Source organism: Physeter macrocephalus, chromosome 8 (assembly GCF_002837175.3).
Source record: "Physeter macrocephalus isolate SW-GA chromosome 8, ASM283717v5, whole genome shotgun sequence".
NCBI lineage: Eukaryota > Metazoa > Chordata > Mammalia > Artiodactyla > Physeteridae > Physeter > Physeter macrocephalus.
Genome location: NC_041221.1, coordinates 13806636 through 13822565, shown reverse-complemented (window position 1 = coordinate 13822565; position 15930 = coordinate 13806636). Strand labels below are relative to the sequence as shown.

General features: G+C 48.3%; 1 protein-coding gene across 7 annotated transcripts in view; it reads right to left on the bottom strand.

The window, feature by feature from the left end:
* Positions 1-611: 611 nt before the first annotated feature.
* TRAPPC10 (trafficking protein particle complex subunit 10) overlaps positions 612-15930 on the bottom strand; it is a 94228-nt gene continuing 78909 nt past the window's right edge. For all 7 annotated transcript variants that reach the window (XM_024120188.3, XM_055086446.1, XM_028492708.2 and 4 more), the window contains 6 exons: positions 13068-13168; positions 11838-11964; positions 10607-10777; positions 6889-7066; positions 4237-4431; positions 612-3944 (listed from right to left, as the gene is read on the bottom strand). In XM_024120188.3, coding sequence (XP_023975956.1) covers positions 3706-3944; positions 4237-4431; positions 6889-7066; positions 10607-10777; positions 11838-11964; positions 13068-13168 — 1011 coding nt within the window. In that variant the 3' untranslated portion in view covers positions 612-3705. The remainder of the gene's footprint in view (positions 3945-4236; positions 4432-6888; positions 7067-10606; positions 10778-11837; positions 11965-13067; positions 13169-15930) is intronic.

Sequence of the window (15930 nt, the reverse complement as noted above, 5' to 3'; positions counted from 1 at the left end):
ACGGGGCCCGGAAGAGCTGCGCCGCCGGAGGCTGGGCCCCAGCCGGCCGGCCTCGCCCCCGAGGCGTGGCCCCGCCTCCGAGGCGGAGCCCCAGCCCGCCGGCCCCGCCCCCGAGGCGTGGGTTCCTGCCCGCCCGCACCGCCCACCGCAGTCCAGGCTTGGATCTTCACGGGCTTGGGCCGGGCCCTGACGAGCCATTCAGGCACCAAGGAGGGTGAGAAGGTCCAACCCCACGCTTATTCGTTTGAAAGCTCTCGATTATGAAGTGGGGACCAAAACAACGAGACTGAATAAACTGAAAACCTTTTCCGAAGCAAAGAAATTGTATTAGCGATGCTACCAAACATGACAGAGGCAGTTTTACCTTGTCAAACTTCAGGCTGGCAAATAGGTCTACAAAAAACTCGAGAACTCTGAACACTGAAATGTCTTACTTCTAGTGAGCTATTGGGTAGTAAGTTGTGAAAAAATCCCTAATGCTCCCCCAAAAGTAAATAATCTATGCTTAGAGTCAAGAACAAGGATTAGGGAAAGAAAACAAGAAAGTTCTTTAACTTTAGACACTCAATTTTCACATTCCACAGCAAAAGAATGAAGTTCACAGCAGCAAGTTTCTTCTTAAAATGTGTATTTTCAGAATTATAATGCTTACATTTTAAACAGTCTTAATACAATGGCTTTAGTCTAACAATATATTACAGAATAATGTGAAAAATGACTTTCATAGTAAACCATGAAAATGGAGTTAATACCTGCAGTATCAAAGTCACCAACTTGTCACCTTTTCCAGCCACAGAATCCCAGCAAACCATGTCAACAATGCTTTTGGGTCTTACAGCCTGACGCACAGGATGAATACATTTAGAGAAAGGGGCATTTTCATGAAAACTCAAATTTTAAAATCACATAGATTTCTTTTAAAGATCACAGTTGACAATAAAACACTTTGATCAGCCTAGTTTGTTCTTTTATAAAAAGTTGTATAAGTTTTCTTTTTATGTACACACCTGGAGTGTTTAATTGCATTTTATAACTCAATTTTATTTTAAACACTAAAGAAAAATTGACTAGAAGCCTGTGTGTCTTTTCTCCACCAACCCTTTATGGGATACCCAGCCCCATCAACTAAGACGAATATGGGAACCCGACCCACTACAGGCTGGGCTGACAATGGAACTGTAGGTAGAAGTCATTTTCAGATTAAATACAATTTCCACATTACAATCAGAAGAGTTATAATTTTTCCAATCATAGGAGACCCTATGAAATTCACCAAAATTATAACTTATTTTCTTTTTCATTTGCTAGTATTTACATCTTCCACAGATATTTGTAAAATGGCTGCATATTCTGCTTCTTAGATGCACATTCAGTACCTGGCATCACAATTGTTTAACAGCTGCTACACCTTTACCAACAAAGCCAGCTTAGCTTGTCTCAAACACATAAGCCTTATTTTAAACAAAACAAAAATCCAATTACAGCCTTTCAGTTAAAAAAAAAAAAAAAGACCAAGTTTTAGGTGACATTCTTCATTTGTGTTAAAAACAACAACAACAACAGAGGCACCCAAGTAACTTAGATTGCGAAAGATCTTTTGGGTAATTAGGGGGTAAAAAACAAACCTGCAATAAATTTGACTTCATTCAATTTCCAGACATAAGAAACTACCATAAACATTTTGGATTTCCCCTCCATTTTTTTCTCCTCTAAAAATGTGAGTAGTTAGAGAATTTCATCCTGGGATCAGAACCCAGCACAAAAGTCCACCAAAAATCAGGGAAGCACTGACTCACATTCCCCCACAGAAGGTGAGAGGGAACGAACGCTACATTACACACGAAGCAAGGACGCCTTCCCTGGGCTCCGAGGCTCACCACGTGGATGAGAGGCTTTTCTGACAGAATCAAATCTCAAAGATCTCTTTATTCAAAAGGCTTGGTGGATCTGTAGGGCAATCATCAATTTTTACAATAAAACAAACTTACATTAGAAGCCCTAAACTATCATTAGATTCTGAACTTCTAATTTGCCTAGTTTATTAGTTTTAAACTGCACATAAGAAAGGTAAATTTCTGAAAAGTTTAATTAAACATACATTTATCTTCTTTGTACACTTCTCCAATTTCTACAAATGAAAACTATGGGGGGCGGGGCGGGGATCACCACCTTTATTTGTTAAGCGGGCTAAGACCGCACACAGAAAGCACCTGCTCTGCTCTATATTCACTTTGCGCTGTGCCTTCTTGGCCCACACCTCCAGCAAGTGGCATGCCAGGACAGTGGCAGCTGCTGCAGAAGGTTCCCTCTTCCCTACCGCTCACACGTTTGAGGTTATTCATGAGGCCCCACTCTCTGCTGGACCGGCTACACTCGCATTAATCTGGTCAAGTTCAATTCCAACCACACTTTCCCAGTGAATTAAGAGTTCTCTATTTCTTATGTACAAAAATACATCGCTTTGGAGAGCTGGAAAAGGTTTAATACATACAACACTTATTTACAAGCTGTGACTTTCACACCAATAAAAACAAACACACGTTTATTTTGTCCTTGATTTTTGGTGCAACTTAAACATTACATCAGTTAGTTTGTACTTTTAAAAATAATAAATCGACCATATGTACAATTAAATTTACAACCTAGAGCAAATTAATCCATTTGCATGGTATGACTGCAATGTAGTGGACAGCAGAGAATAACAGTCCAAGACTTTCGTCCTTCCTACAACCAGACTAGAAACACACTGAGAAGACCCCTCTAATCGTCATTTAAATGGAACCTCTTAATTTCTGAGACTTAAGGTGCAAAAGAAAAATATTCATTATACAGTTACAGTTACATGTAAAGACTAAGTTTAAAGGTGAGAGAAAAACAACATACTAACCCCCACAGACACAATGACAATTAAAATAAATATATATTTAATTCCATGTGCATGTAATACCTAATCCACATCGGGGGAGAAGGGAGAAAGGGTTCCAGAAACATTTATTTCCAAATTATTTCAATACCGAGTTCTTTCTCGTGCCCTGGTCTAGTCTGAAAAGTACCTTTAAAATGGTTCCAGCTGATGGATGCTCCAGGTCCGCCCAGTTTGACATCCCAAGGCACACAAGGGGTTTTGTTCTTTCCCCACCCACCCCCCCAGTGCCATCCCCCTGCCCAGAAAGGGTGTTATTCTAGAAAAGCACAACTAGATGATCTGGGGTAAAGGACTGTGTTTTACCCCTTAGGAGACATACAAATCCGCCTGGTCCAGAAATCGGGCAGCCGTGCGACCAGAAAGGCACACAAGTGTCACTAAGAAGCCTGCCAGACCTGCTGTGAGTCTACCTGAAGGACCCCCAGGCTCCCACAGAGAACCGGCGGATGACGGGCTGCTCAGGCGACAGCACTAGGACCTAGCTCTTTCCTGAGCAGAGGGTGAGGGGAAAGCGGGGCTCTGGGCCAACACGGGAGGACAGCAGCACAGGGACGGGGAGATGAGAAAACAACAGGCATCTTACACCCCAGACAGCACACAAATAACGACGCAACTCAGCTGACCAGCTGCACACTGAAATTCTCTGATGCGTCCACGGCCAGGCGGAATCACCACAAGTCTGGTTAGAGCGAGAGAGTCACAAGCGAGCCAGGATCCCTTCAAGCGCGGGCACGCACGCGCGCGCGCCGGGCTGGGGACGGTGTGAGCCCTGGGCGTGGTCACGTGACGCTGACCTCGAGAACATGGTCATCTTGGCTGGGGACGACCAGGACCTGCGTGCCCGCGCTGGCGTTGAAGGCCTGGCCGGGGGGCAGCGCCCGGAGCCGGGGCATGGGCAGGCCCTTGTGGTCGCTGCTGGCCACCGAGCGCACGCTGCCCCTGCTCTGGACGCTGCCGCTGTCCACCTGGTCGTCCACGTGCTTGTCCACCGAGAGGCTATCGTTTTCTATCCAGCTATCTGCAAAGCGCACAGGAAGTGAGATGGAGGCCGCCCCGCGCCGACCTCCCCCACCCGGGGGGCCGCCAGCCTCCCGAGTCGCCCTTCAGGGCACAAGGACGTCAAAGGCGGCCTCGCCTTTGAAGAGAATCTAGCGCCTGGGTCCCGGGCCCAAGACGTGTGACCCTGACTAGTCTTTGGCCCTGGACACAGGCTGTTAAGCAGCAAGCCTGTCCCCATGCTCTAGTCTGTGGCCGCTCCGCACGGAGCGGGCCCTCCCACACGGACGGTGCCTTCACTGCGGAGTCCTTACCGGCATCCAGTTGCGACGAGTGCGCCGAGTGATGGGGCAGGTATTTAAACAGCCTGACGTCGGGGAGGGGCAGGTAACCCGCAAAGAGGGGCATCACCTCCATGTGGACTCTGTGAGTGGCCCGAGCAGCCACAGGCATGGAGATGACCCCGGAGCTCTTCCCGCACACCGCCCAATTGCTGCTGTTGTCGACAACTGAGACAAAGAGGGAAAGCACCGTTTTCACCCCAGAAAAGGACCTTCAGCGTTCACACCAAAATAAGAAACATCAACAGTCTCACACTCCACGACGGGAAGTCCAGAACCGGAGTGTATACTTTGTATCTCGATGCCTTGTAACTGCACCTCAAAGTAAAACACATCTGATTTAATAAGGAAGATACAGGCTGGGTGCACAGGGAAAATTCACTTTTTCCTCCTCAAGTTAATAAATGAGCAGTGATTCAATTCTGCATTCAAATCCCCTTGAAAGCGCCGTGTGATGCTTCAAGAGCAGGGTCGCTCCGGCTGCAGAATGGGGGCGGGGCAGGGAGCTGGCTCCTCTGGGGGTGGGTCTGACCCCATCTCTGCCACCCAAAGAAGCCTCTGACGGGATGGGAAGAAAAGATGCAGGTAAAGCACTTAGCCCCTCTACGAGTACCTCGGAGGGGCTTACTATACGGCAGGTGCTCTTACGAACACTAACGGAAACCACAACCGGGACGTCACTCGGTGCGATCCAGACACCTAACTGAGCAGTCATTCAGGAGTTAAGTAGGACAGGTGCCGCTTGTCCTCGAGCAGCAGATGACCGTGCACAGAGGTCAGAGCATCCCTGCCACGGGCACAAAGCCAGAGCCCAGGAGCGCGTGACTAGACGCTCCATGAGCAAAGAAGGGGTGGCAGAGGGCGACCTTCCCACGGGGGGGCCGGGGGCCTTCGAGGACGGGCAGAAGCCACAGCAGCATCGGGGAGGGGCACCGGAGCAGGGGTTCTCCGAGCTGGTCCGCAGGGCGCCCGTGAGGGCACATTCCTGCCTTCCTCGGTGTTGACACGCCCTCTGGTGGGAACGCGAGGGCCTGAGTGTGAGCCGGGGCCCCATGTGCACTCAGAGTCAAGGCACTGTGTTCTTCGCCACCACAGACTTGCAGGAAAAGACCGCAAGCTTTAGTTAAGGATGCCCTCATGAAGCAGTCAAAATCAATTTAATTTTATTAATTCAACCCTTTCGTACACATCTCTTTTTTTAACTTTAATTCTGAGATGCTTAGAGACTCACAAGAACTTGCAGAATAGTAGAGAGAGGTCCGTGCATCCGTCACCCTGCTTCCCGTGACATGGGAATCGGGCCGGGGCACAGCACAGGCCGCCAGGCCACTGAGCTCGCTGGGGCCTCACCAGCGAGCTCGTCAGCCTCAGGCATCCGGCAGACGCCTGCTTAAAAATGAATGGCACGAGCCTGGCACTTCAAAGAAGTTGCCCGTGATACAGTTCGAAACTCTGATCAAAAGTTAGCATTTTGGAAAACGTGCCTTTGCCACTGTGAGCTTGGCAGGGTCCCGGCACTCCAAGACTCCCGTGATGGGCCCAGAGTGAGCCTGAGACCAGCACGAGTTTGTGGCCCTGAACAACGAAAAGGGGCTGCACGATTCAGGAACCGTGTTTCGCAAATGACGGAGGCATGGGGCTACAAAATGTGCCCGGGTGAAAGATCCTTCCGGAATGCAAGGCAGATGAAAGGACTGAATGAAACAGCACGAAACGCTCACTCATGTGATTTCAGATTCCACGTTGTAACCAGCCTGTCAAAAACGACCGCTTGTCGAGTTTTGGTGGCGTATCAGAGAACATCCACAGTCATCTGAAGGCCGTTAAGAGAGCGCTCCCTTTACCAATTACAAATCTGTGCGAGACTGGAGTTTCTTCATCTACCCTAACCAGTACAGGACATCACCAGATGGAATGCAGCAGACAGGAAAACTCAGTGCCTGCCATGAGCCAGACATTAAAGAGATTTGAAAGGCTGCAAAACGCCATTCTTCTCGCTCTATTTACTGATCTGGAAAATAGTTATTTTTCAAGAGTATTATCAGGTAATGGCTTCCCTATTATTTTAAAGTAAGTAAATAAATATTTGCCTCCTTAATTACTTTCAGAGCATTGATGGCCTGACACCAAAACCTGAGAACCACTGCTGAAGAAGCCCGGGCCCAGGAGGAGGGGGGCTGCAAAGGGCTGTCTGGCAGAGACTGGGGAGGGAGGAGGGCCCGGGCATGTCAGGGTCGGGGTCGGGTGGCGGGGTGAGGGGAAAGGGGGTGAAAGGGGCTGCAGGGAAAGCGCAGGAGCATGACTACAGGACGCCTGGCCTGCTAAGCCAGGGGGTCTGGGCTCTGCTTCGGGGGTGGGCCTGACTCACGGGTAGAGAGGACAGGGCAGCTCTAGGCACCGCTGTGGGCTCAGCCCTGAGCCCCACGGCTGTTCGAATGCCTGTTAGGAGAAGGACTCCACAGTAACCAAGCTCAACATCCTGCGGGCCCAGGACCAGGTCATACACTGGAACATTCAAACGTGCTCTTTCAAGTCTAGAATGTCCTCTCTTCCGACGAGGAACACTGCGCTTTGTGAATGGCAGGGGCGAGCACAACGGTCAGGGAAAGAAGCCCCGAGACCCACCTTCATACATAAGCTTCGTTGAGAAACACTCATCACATTCTGTCAGCGCCTCATCCTTGTCCACCTCCGAGAGGTCCGAGAGCCGCGTGATGGACACCTCCAAGGAGCAGAGAGAGCCTGTCTTACAGAGCTCTGTCCCCGGAGGGGGCGATATCTCCGCTCTCACATTGTACAAGGTCTGGGCAAGAAAGGAGAGAGAAGGGCAAAGGAGACACATAAACCATCTGAAGAAACGCTGTTTGGGGCCACCACGGTGCCGCCCGCAGACTCGAGAGAGAACGGACCAGAGGAGGAGCTGTGCGTTCACTCCCCCTGACCGCTGACTCCCTGCAGAGATGATGCCCTCGGGAAGCCCCACCTCAAGAGCCTTAAACTCTCTTCCTAACGAGAACACGTCCAAGCATCTCAGGAGGAGGAAGGACGGCCTGTGACTCTGCACGGGCCTGTCACCCACAGTCAGGGTCAGATCCTGCTTCGTGAGCCTCCGCTATCCATCGATCCACACTGATTTATCTGCCCGGGCTACTTTAAAGCAGATTCCAGACCTGTCACTTCACCCATATATACTTCAGGATGCGTTACTAAACAGTACGGACGTTTTCTTAATAGAACACAATGCCATTATCACAACCAGCAAAATTAACGGGAGTTCCTTGGAAAGGTCCATAATGAACCTTCTCCATAATGCTTCTTTCTCCGTGACCTGTCTGGTAGTCACACGTGTTCACACTTGCCCACCACCCGGGACAAAGGTCCCAAGCCCGCACGAGGGATCACAGCCCGGGCCCCCCACACGCGGTTGCCCCCCTTCTGAAGGAGAGAACAGCCACACCAAAGCGGCCGATGTTAGAGGCCCTGGCCCGAGAAGCTCACGGCCGGAGCCCGCACAGTCTGCAAGGGCTGCAAGGGCAGCCAGACGAGCGCGACTGTGCTGAGAGCTGGAGAGGCAGCTCCAAGTGACAGAGTGACAAGGCGGCTGCGCTCCTCAGTGTGTGTCCTCGCACACGGCTTCCTGGCTGCTCTCGGGAAGGAGGGGCAGCTAAGCCTAAGTCAGCAGCAAGGGGCCTGCTGACAGCAGCTGCAGAGGCTGCAGGTACAGCGCCTAGAAGCGAGCTCCCCAGAAATCAACTCGGCAGATTTTCAACAAGGGTGCCAGGACCATCCAACGGGGAAAGAAGGGTCTTTTCAACGAATGGTATAGGGGCACCACATGGAAAGAATGAATCTGGACCGCCAGCTGTCACCATACATAAAGTTACCTCAAAGTAGATTGTAGACTGAAATGTAAAAGCTAAAACTATAAAACTCTTAGAGGAAAACATGGCAGGACATCTTTTTGAACTTGGGATAAACAATGATTTCTTAGATCCTACACCAAACATACAAGAAATAAGAGACTAAGGTTGGACTTCACCAAAATTAAAAACTTTTGTGCTTCGGAGGACACCATCAAGAAAGTGAAAATACAACCGCAGAATGGGAGAAAATATCTGCAAATCATATGTATGATAAGGGACTGAACATACAAAGAAACACTTACAACTCAATAAAAAGACAACCCTACTAAAAAATGGGAAAAGGATATGAATAGACATCTCTCCAAGAAGACACACAAATGGCCAAAAAGCACAGGCAAGATACGGAACATCATGGGCCATCGTGAGAGACCAGCCCATGCCCACTGGGATGCCTGTGGTCAAGGGGCAGCAAGAGCAAGTGTGGGTGTGAGTGTGGAAACTGGAACCCTCACAGGCTGCCCGAGAGAATATAAAGTGATGTTTCTTTAAAAAACAGTTTAAAAGCTTCTCAAAAAGTTAAACATAGAGCTACCAAAGGACCCAGCAGCTCCACCGAGGAATTTACCTAAGAGGATGGAACACATAACGTACACATGAAAACTTCCACAAGGATTTTCACAGCATTATTATTCATAACAGTCCCAAGGTGGAAACAACCCAGATGTCCAGCCACAGGTAAATGGAAAACAAAATGTGGCCTATCCACACAATGGAATATTATTCACCCACAACAAAGAACGGAGTCCTGAACACGCTGCGAAATGAATGAGCTCTGGAAACATCCTGTCACGTGAAAGCAGCCAGTCTTGAGAGGATCGCACATACCACAACTGCACCTGAACAGGCAAAGCACAGGCACACTTGCCTCTGGATCAGGGGTGGCCCAGGGTGAGAAGAGGAAGGAGAGGGGGTGAGTGTGAACGAGGCACAGGCTTCTTCTTGGGAGGATGAAAGTGTGCTAAACCACGATCATGGTGCCGGTAGCACAGCTCTGTCAACACGCTAAACTTCACTGACGTGCACACTCCGAACGGGTGAACTTCATGGTATAGAAATTAAATCTCAGTGAAGCTTTTAAAAAAATGTGGTATCTGGGGACTTCCCTGGTGGCGCAGTGGTTCAGAATCCGCCTGCCAACACAGGGGACACGGGTTCGAGCCCTGGTCCGGGAAGATCCCACATGCCGCGGAGCAACTAAGCTCACGCGCCCCAACTACTGAACCTGCGCTTTAGAGCCCGCGAGCCACAACTACTGAGCCCACGCTCCGCAGCAAGAGGAGCCACTGCAATGAGAAGCCCGTGGGCAGCAACGAAGAGTAGCCCCCGCTCACCACAACTAGAGACAGCGCACGTGCAGCAACGAAGACCCACCGCAGCCATAAAAGAAAAGTGGTATCTGTATTTCTCATCGTCAGAATACTGGTTTTGAAGAGAGCAATCCAGCAGGTATTTTTCTCTGGCCTTTGACTAAGCTTGCTCGGTTCTAAAGGAAAATCCTTCCTATGCTCAATTTGAAAAGGGCGCAAGAAAGACAGAAAATAGTGGAAACTGCTAACTAGTGTTAATCATCATCTGCAGTAAGGAAACCAGATTAAATTTATGCAGACTCTTTACCATATGAATAATTTAATGTTCAGCTGCTATTAACACATCAAAAAGGCACCTGTTTGTCCAACAAAAAGAGGAACTATGCTAGTGATTATGTTTAACTCTAAGGCTAATAAGGAGAGCTCAAGGAAGCAGGAGGGTCGAAACAAACAGTCTTTCGGTTGGAAGGAGGTGTTGAAAAAATTGCTAACGTCAAGAGCTATACAAACACCTTCTCAAATAAAGTGTATGACGATCTCAGTCGTAAAGAGAAGAAAAGGGACACCACAAAGTTGTGCATCCATATTTTGATTTACCTAACACCAAACCCAATCATCTCACTACAGAAACAAAACACAACTACTGCCTTTACTCACCTAGGTCTAGGCTGCTTTTGGCTCCACACCTAACGTGCAGGTTAAAGAAAATCTGCTTTAAGTAAGTTTCCATAATACTTTCAGTTTTTCTTCTAAAAAACTAGAGACGTAGCAGCTAATGCTCAAGATAAAAGGAGTCTAAGAAACGGGCGCGGGACACGACCAAGTCAGCGAAAGGAAGAGAAAAGGGAGGAGAGGCGGGGGTCCTGTCTCCGGAGATGAGCGCGCTCGGCAGGAGCCGCGCAGGAGGGCACGAGTGTCAGACACGCCACCTGACCGGACCTCGGGCTCTAACCAGCCAGTCAGGGCCTCCACGCCCCAAGTGCTAGCTCTTTTCTGCGACTGGTGGCTTCATTATATTGAAAGCTTTTGTCTGATTTACAGAAGGTAAAGAATATGATGCCTTCTTCCATCTCGCCACCACACAACCCCACCAGAAAATAAGGCAATACGTACCAAAAAATTGTCCACTTGAAATTCGTAAGTATAGGGCTTTAAGGAGACGGACAGCCGCTCCTCAGAAGCGGGGGAGAATCCAACGGAGAACCGGCAGTGCAGGCAGGGGGGAGGCGCCTGCGTCCACTTCAGCTCCCAGACAAAGAACACCGCCTGCTTGCTGTGGATGCGCTGCAAGAGAGCCGGCCGTCACTGCGCGCGCACGCGACACAGGCGCCCAGTCCCGGGGGGCGCCTCCCGCCGGGGGGGCGAGAGGGTCGGGGGAGGCGGTCCCCCAGGGCCCGCTTGCCCACACGCCGCCTGCACTGCCGCGCCCGCCTCCCCAGCACCGCCCTCAGCTGCCCTCGAGGAAGAAAAGGGAACACGAAGCTGGTCAAAAGGGCCTCAGCCCTTGTGATTCCATAAGCTCTACAGCACAGGGGACGGTCGTAAAAAGCAGGAAGAGCAGTCACGACTATTCGGTAGCCGATACATTCCCAAAGTGGGCAATGTCGTCAAACAGTTAAAGGGACACCCTTACACCCACGCCAACTACTGAGTATCTGCCACTAAGTGAAGTGAGGAAGGGAACCGGCACCACCTCAGGCAACAAGTCCACACCTATAAGCACAGTGACAGACCCGGGCAGCATCTGACATGGGTCAAATGTTGGGAAAAATCCTTTGAAAATGCGAAAGATCAGACATCCACTAAGAAAACCTTTGATCTTCTAAACACTCAGCACTGACTGTCTAGAAACACACGCGACCGATGAAGAGAAAAAACAGGGCCAGGATTCAACCAGGCAGTGTGAACAGGAACGTGACTCCTTTACAAAGCTACCCCGACCCCTGAGAGCCCGTCGCTGGGCAAGGCCGGCACGTACGCAGCAGCCACTGTTTCTGGGGGTGATGGCGTCCGCGCAATCAGCGTGAGACTGATCAGGACAAGCTTGGAATAAATCTGTGTGTGGAGTCTGACAAACGTAAGATTTAATTCTCCTAAAAGTACAAATATCAACCTATTTCTTACTCCATGTGCTGTGCCACTCGGCCCCCAGTGAACCGCAACGTGCACATCGCAGCGACACAGCTGCACGTCAGGGCATGCTTCCCACGGACCACCAGCAAGGCTGTTCTCTACACGGAAAGGCTCAGCTGAAGCACACGGCCACTTCCATCAACATCACTACACTCTTGCTCTCCTCTGTGCTCTGCTGAGAGGTTTGTGCTCGGTTCTAGGAAACGGTTACCTGCTCGGATTCCGTGTTCAGCGGTATTAGTCGCAGGCCGGTACTATCACCGGTATCCACGAGATGACTATCTGACAGCTGGAAGTCGAGTTCTGACAAATTCTGGACACACACTTGAACATATTTCCTAAAGGAGAAAAACAAACAATAAGATTTTGCCATTTAAGAACTTTATTAAATATATTTTGGCTGTATTAATACGTTCTGTAAAGAATCAAAAAAGTGACACAGGAAAATAAGAACCAGTTGTTAACATGTATTTCTACTTTTAATTTCACATGTAAAAGTGTCAGAAAAAAACAAATCTTTCTAAGCAAGCTATCTCTTAGGAAAAATGGGCCAAAGAATATTCTATTTTGGATACATCATTACACGACTGTAACTGATTTTCCTAAACATACAATAGCTTGCAATGTGTCATGGAAGAAAGAGTAAAACTACTCTTCACCTATAGAAGTAACGATTACTCACTGAGAAACAAGGTCAGTACAGAATTCACTTGCATTTCTGTTACACGTAAAGAGGAGTTTTGCAAAGCCAGGCTCAAATAAAGCAACCCAGATTCTCTGTAGAGCTGCTGGTGTTTTTAACCACCACACACTGAGTCTCCTGATGTGGGGACAGGTGAAGCACAGGATGACACCTGCAGACTTCCTTGTCCAAAAACTGAATCTGAACCTAGTCAAGCCTCTAAAGCAGCAGATCTCAACTGGGGACAATGTCTGGAGACATCTGTGGCTCACACCAAGGGTACGGAGGGCGAGGAGTGCCCCTGGCAGAAAGGGGCGGGGGGCAGGGGGTGCTGCGAAACAGCCACAACACAGGGATCTGACCGAGCATCGGGAGTGCTGAGACTGCAAGCCCCCCTCTAGAGGTGACAGACAGCAGCTGACAGAGAGCTACTTACACAAACCCAGGAGGACGTGACGAGGGGAATCCAGAATGGCAACTGACCCAAGTCTGGCAATGGGCCAATGGCTTGAAAACAGGGGGAGGAGGGATAAGAAGGGATCTCAGAAACAGAGGGGACTGTGTTGGAATCCTACATCCTACAAACCAAATCTGAGTATGGGCTGGGTGCTATAGGACCCAGGGAATTACTGCGAATTTTAACAGGTGGACAGTGGCATCATGGCTATGAGAAAACATGCTCAGTGTCACCAAAGCCAAGCTCTGAACAGTAGGGCCCGCAGGTAGGGGAGCCTGGGAAAGGGGCCTGGGGTCCTTTACCGTGTCCCGGACGACAGCAGGGAGTGCGTGGTCCTGAAGGGCATGCTGAACGTCAGCGAGATGACAGTGGAGTAGATGGACCACGGGCAATCAATGGACACCTGAGGAGAGATGGGGGACAGGTGTTCAGACCCCTCATCACATGGGACAGGCACCGCCACCACCATCCATCCAGATCTGTGGTGGCGGCCCATTTCCTAGACATTTGATGTCTTTACCATTTCTTATCCAGAGAGATAAACCCCATTAAACATACACACAAACAAAGGAGAGAAAAATGAGCCATCAGCATGGTATCAACGGCTCCGAGCAGACGCCGCAGCCCGCAGCGCAGACCCTACCCCACTATTCTCACGGGCGTGTGGTCACAACGACAAATGCGTCTTTAACGTGCATGAGGTTACGACAAAGTGCTTTTAGTCACTCATGTGCAGATGATACTAATCAATCATTAACTATTACAAATCAAGTGAATTACCCAAACTCTTAATACACAAGATACTGAATACATAACTGAAAACCAATCTGGGGCTGTCGTGTGGACCAAGCTATTAACTTCCTTAAGGGCAGAAACCAGTTCCCAAACTTGTATTTTATTTCCCCCCACGGAACAAAGGAACATACTGAGTGTAGAACGCGCGCTTATTGTTGTAAGTATCATCTTTGCCTCCTGAACTCTGTATCAGATAAGGAGGGAAGAAATTTCAAGGACTGAAAATTAAGACATTCTTTTTGAGATCCTGCCTTGCCTAATATTCTATACCATAATCCCTTTGAAATGACTGCTTCTATTAGCCTTTTATCCTACTGCTTTTGTGCATTCACTTCTTTTTTTTAAATTATTCAATTTATTTAAACTAAAAAACAAAAACAAAGTAACAAAAAAACAATTCATCCATTTCTCGCAACCCCTACTCCACGCCTCGGGCAGCCACCAATATGTCCTCCTTATCTATGAGCTTGGTCTTTATTTTTACTTTTTAGATTCCACATATAAGTTAGATCACATGGTATTTGTCTTTGTCTTATTTCACTTAGCATAATGCCCTCTAGATCCATCCATGTTGTCTCAAATGACAAGACTTATTCTTCTTTATGGCTGAATAATATTCCTCTCTCTGTGTGTGTGTACTCATCTTTATTCATTCATCCATGGTGGATGCTTAGATTGCTTCTATATCTTGGCTATTATGCATAATGCTGCAATGAACACGGGGGTGCAGACATCTTTCTGAGTTAGTGTTTTTGTTTTCTTCAGAAAAATACCCGGAAGTGTAATTGCTAAATTGTATGATAGATCTATTTTTAATTTTTTGAGGACCCTCCATACTGTTTTCTACAGTGGCTGCACCACTTTACATCCCCACCAATAAAACATGAGGGTTCCCTTTCTGCCGACACTTATTATTTGTTGTCTTTTTGATAATAGCCATTCTGACAGGTGTGAGATGATTATCTCATTGTGGTTTTGATTACATTTCCCTGATGATTAAGTGATGTTGAGCATCTTTTCATGTACCTGTTGGCCTTCTGTATATCTTCTTTGGAAAAATGTCTGTTCAGATCTTCTGCCCATTTTTATTTTATTTTATTTTATTATTATTATTATTTTTCGGTACGCGGGCCTCTCACTGCTGTGGCCTCTCCCGTTGCGGAGCACAGGCTCCGGACGCGCAGGCCCAGCGGCCATGGCTCACGGGCCCAGCCGCTCCGCGGCACGTGGGATCCTCCCAGACCAGGGCATGAACCCATATCCCCTGCATCGGCAGGCGGACTCTCAACCACCGCGCCACCAGAGAAGTCCTGCCCATTTTTAAATTGGATTGCTTGTTTTTTTTGCTATTGAGTTGTATGAGTTCTTTATACATTTTGTTTATTAGCCACTTATCAGACATATGATTTGGAAATATTTCTTCCATTCAGTAGGTTGCCTTTTCATTTTGTTGATAGTTTCTTTGCTGTGTAGAAGCTTTTTAGTTTGACGGAGTCCCATCTGTTTATTTTTGCTTTTATTGCTTTTGCTTTTGGTGTCAGATTGAAAAAATCAACATCAAGGCCCACGTCAAGAACTTATTACCTGTGTTTTCTTCTAGGAGTTGTATGGTTTCAGGTCTTACTTTCAAGTCTTTAATTCATTTTTAGTTCATTTACAGTGTACAGTGTAGAGTCCAGTTTCATTCCTTTGTATGTGACTCTCCAGTTTTCCCAACACCTTTTACTGAATGCCCTTTCCTCATTATACATTCTTGGATCCTTCATCATAAATTAATTGACCATATATGTGTAGATTTATTTCTGGGCTCTCTATTCTGTTCCATCGATCTATGTGTCTGTTTTCACGCCAGTACCATACTGTTTTAATTACTATAGGTTTGTAATATATTAATAGTTTGAAATCAGGGAGCATAATACCTCCAGCTTTGTACTTCTTTGTCAAGATTGCTTTGGGGACTTCCCTGGTGGCGCAGTGGTTAAGAATCTGCCTGCCAATGCAGGGGACACAGGTTCAATCCCCGGTCTGGGAAGATCCCACATACTGCAGAGCAACTAAGCCTGTGTGCCACAACTACTGCGCCCGCGCGCTCTAGAGCCCGCACACCACCACTACTGAAGCCCACGCGCCGCAAAGACTGAGCCCATGCTCCACAACAAGAGAAGCCACCGCAACGAGAAGCCCGTTCACTGCAACAAAGAGTAGCCCCTGCTCACCGCAACTAGAGAAAGCCCGCGGGCAGCAACGAAGACCCAACGCAGTCAAAAAAAAAAAAAAAAAAAAGATTGCTCTGGCTATTTGGGGTCTTCTGTGGTTCCACACAAACTTTAGGATTGTTTCTTCTATTTCTGTGAAAAATCCCATTGGAAT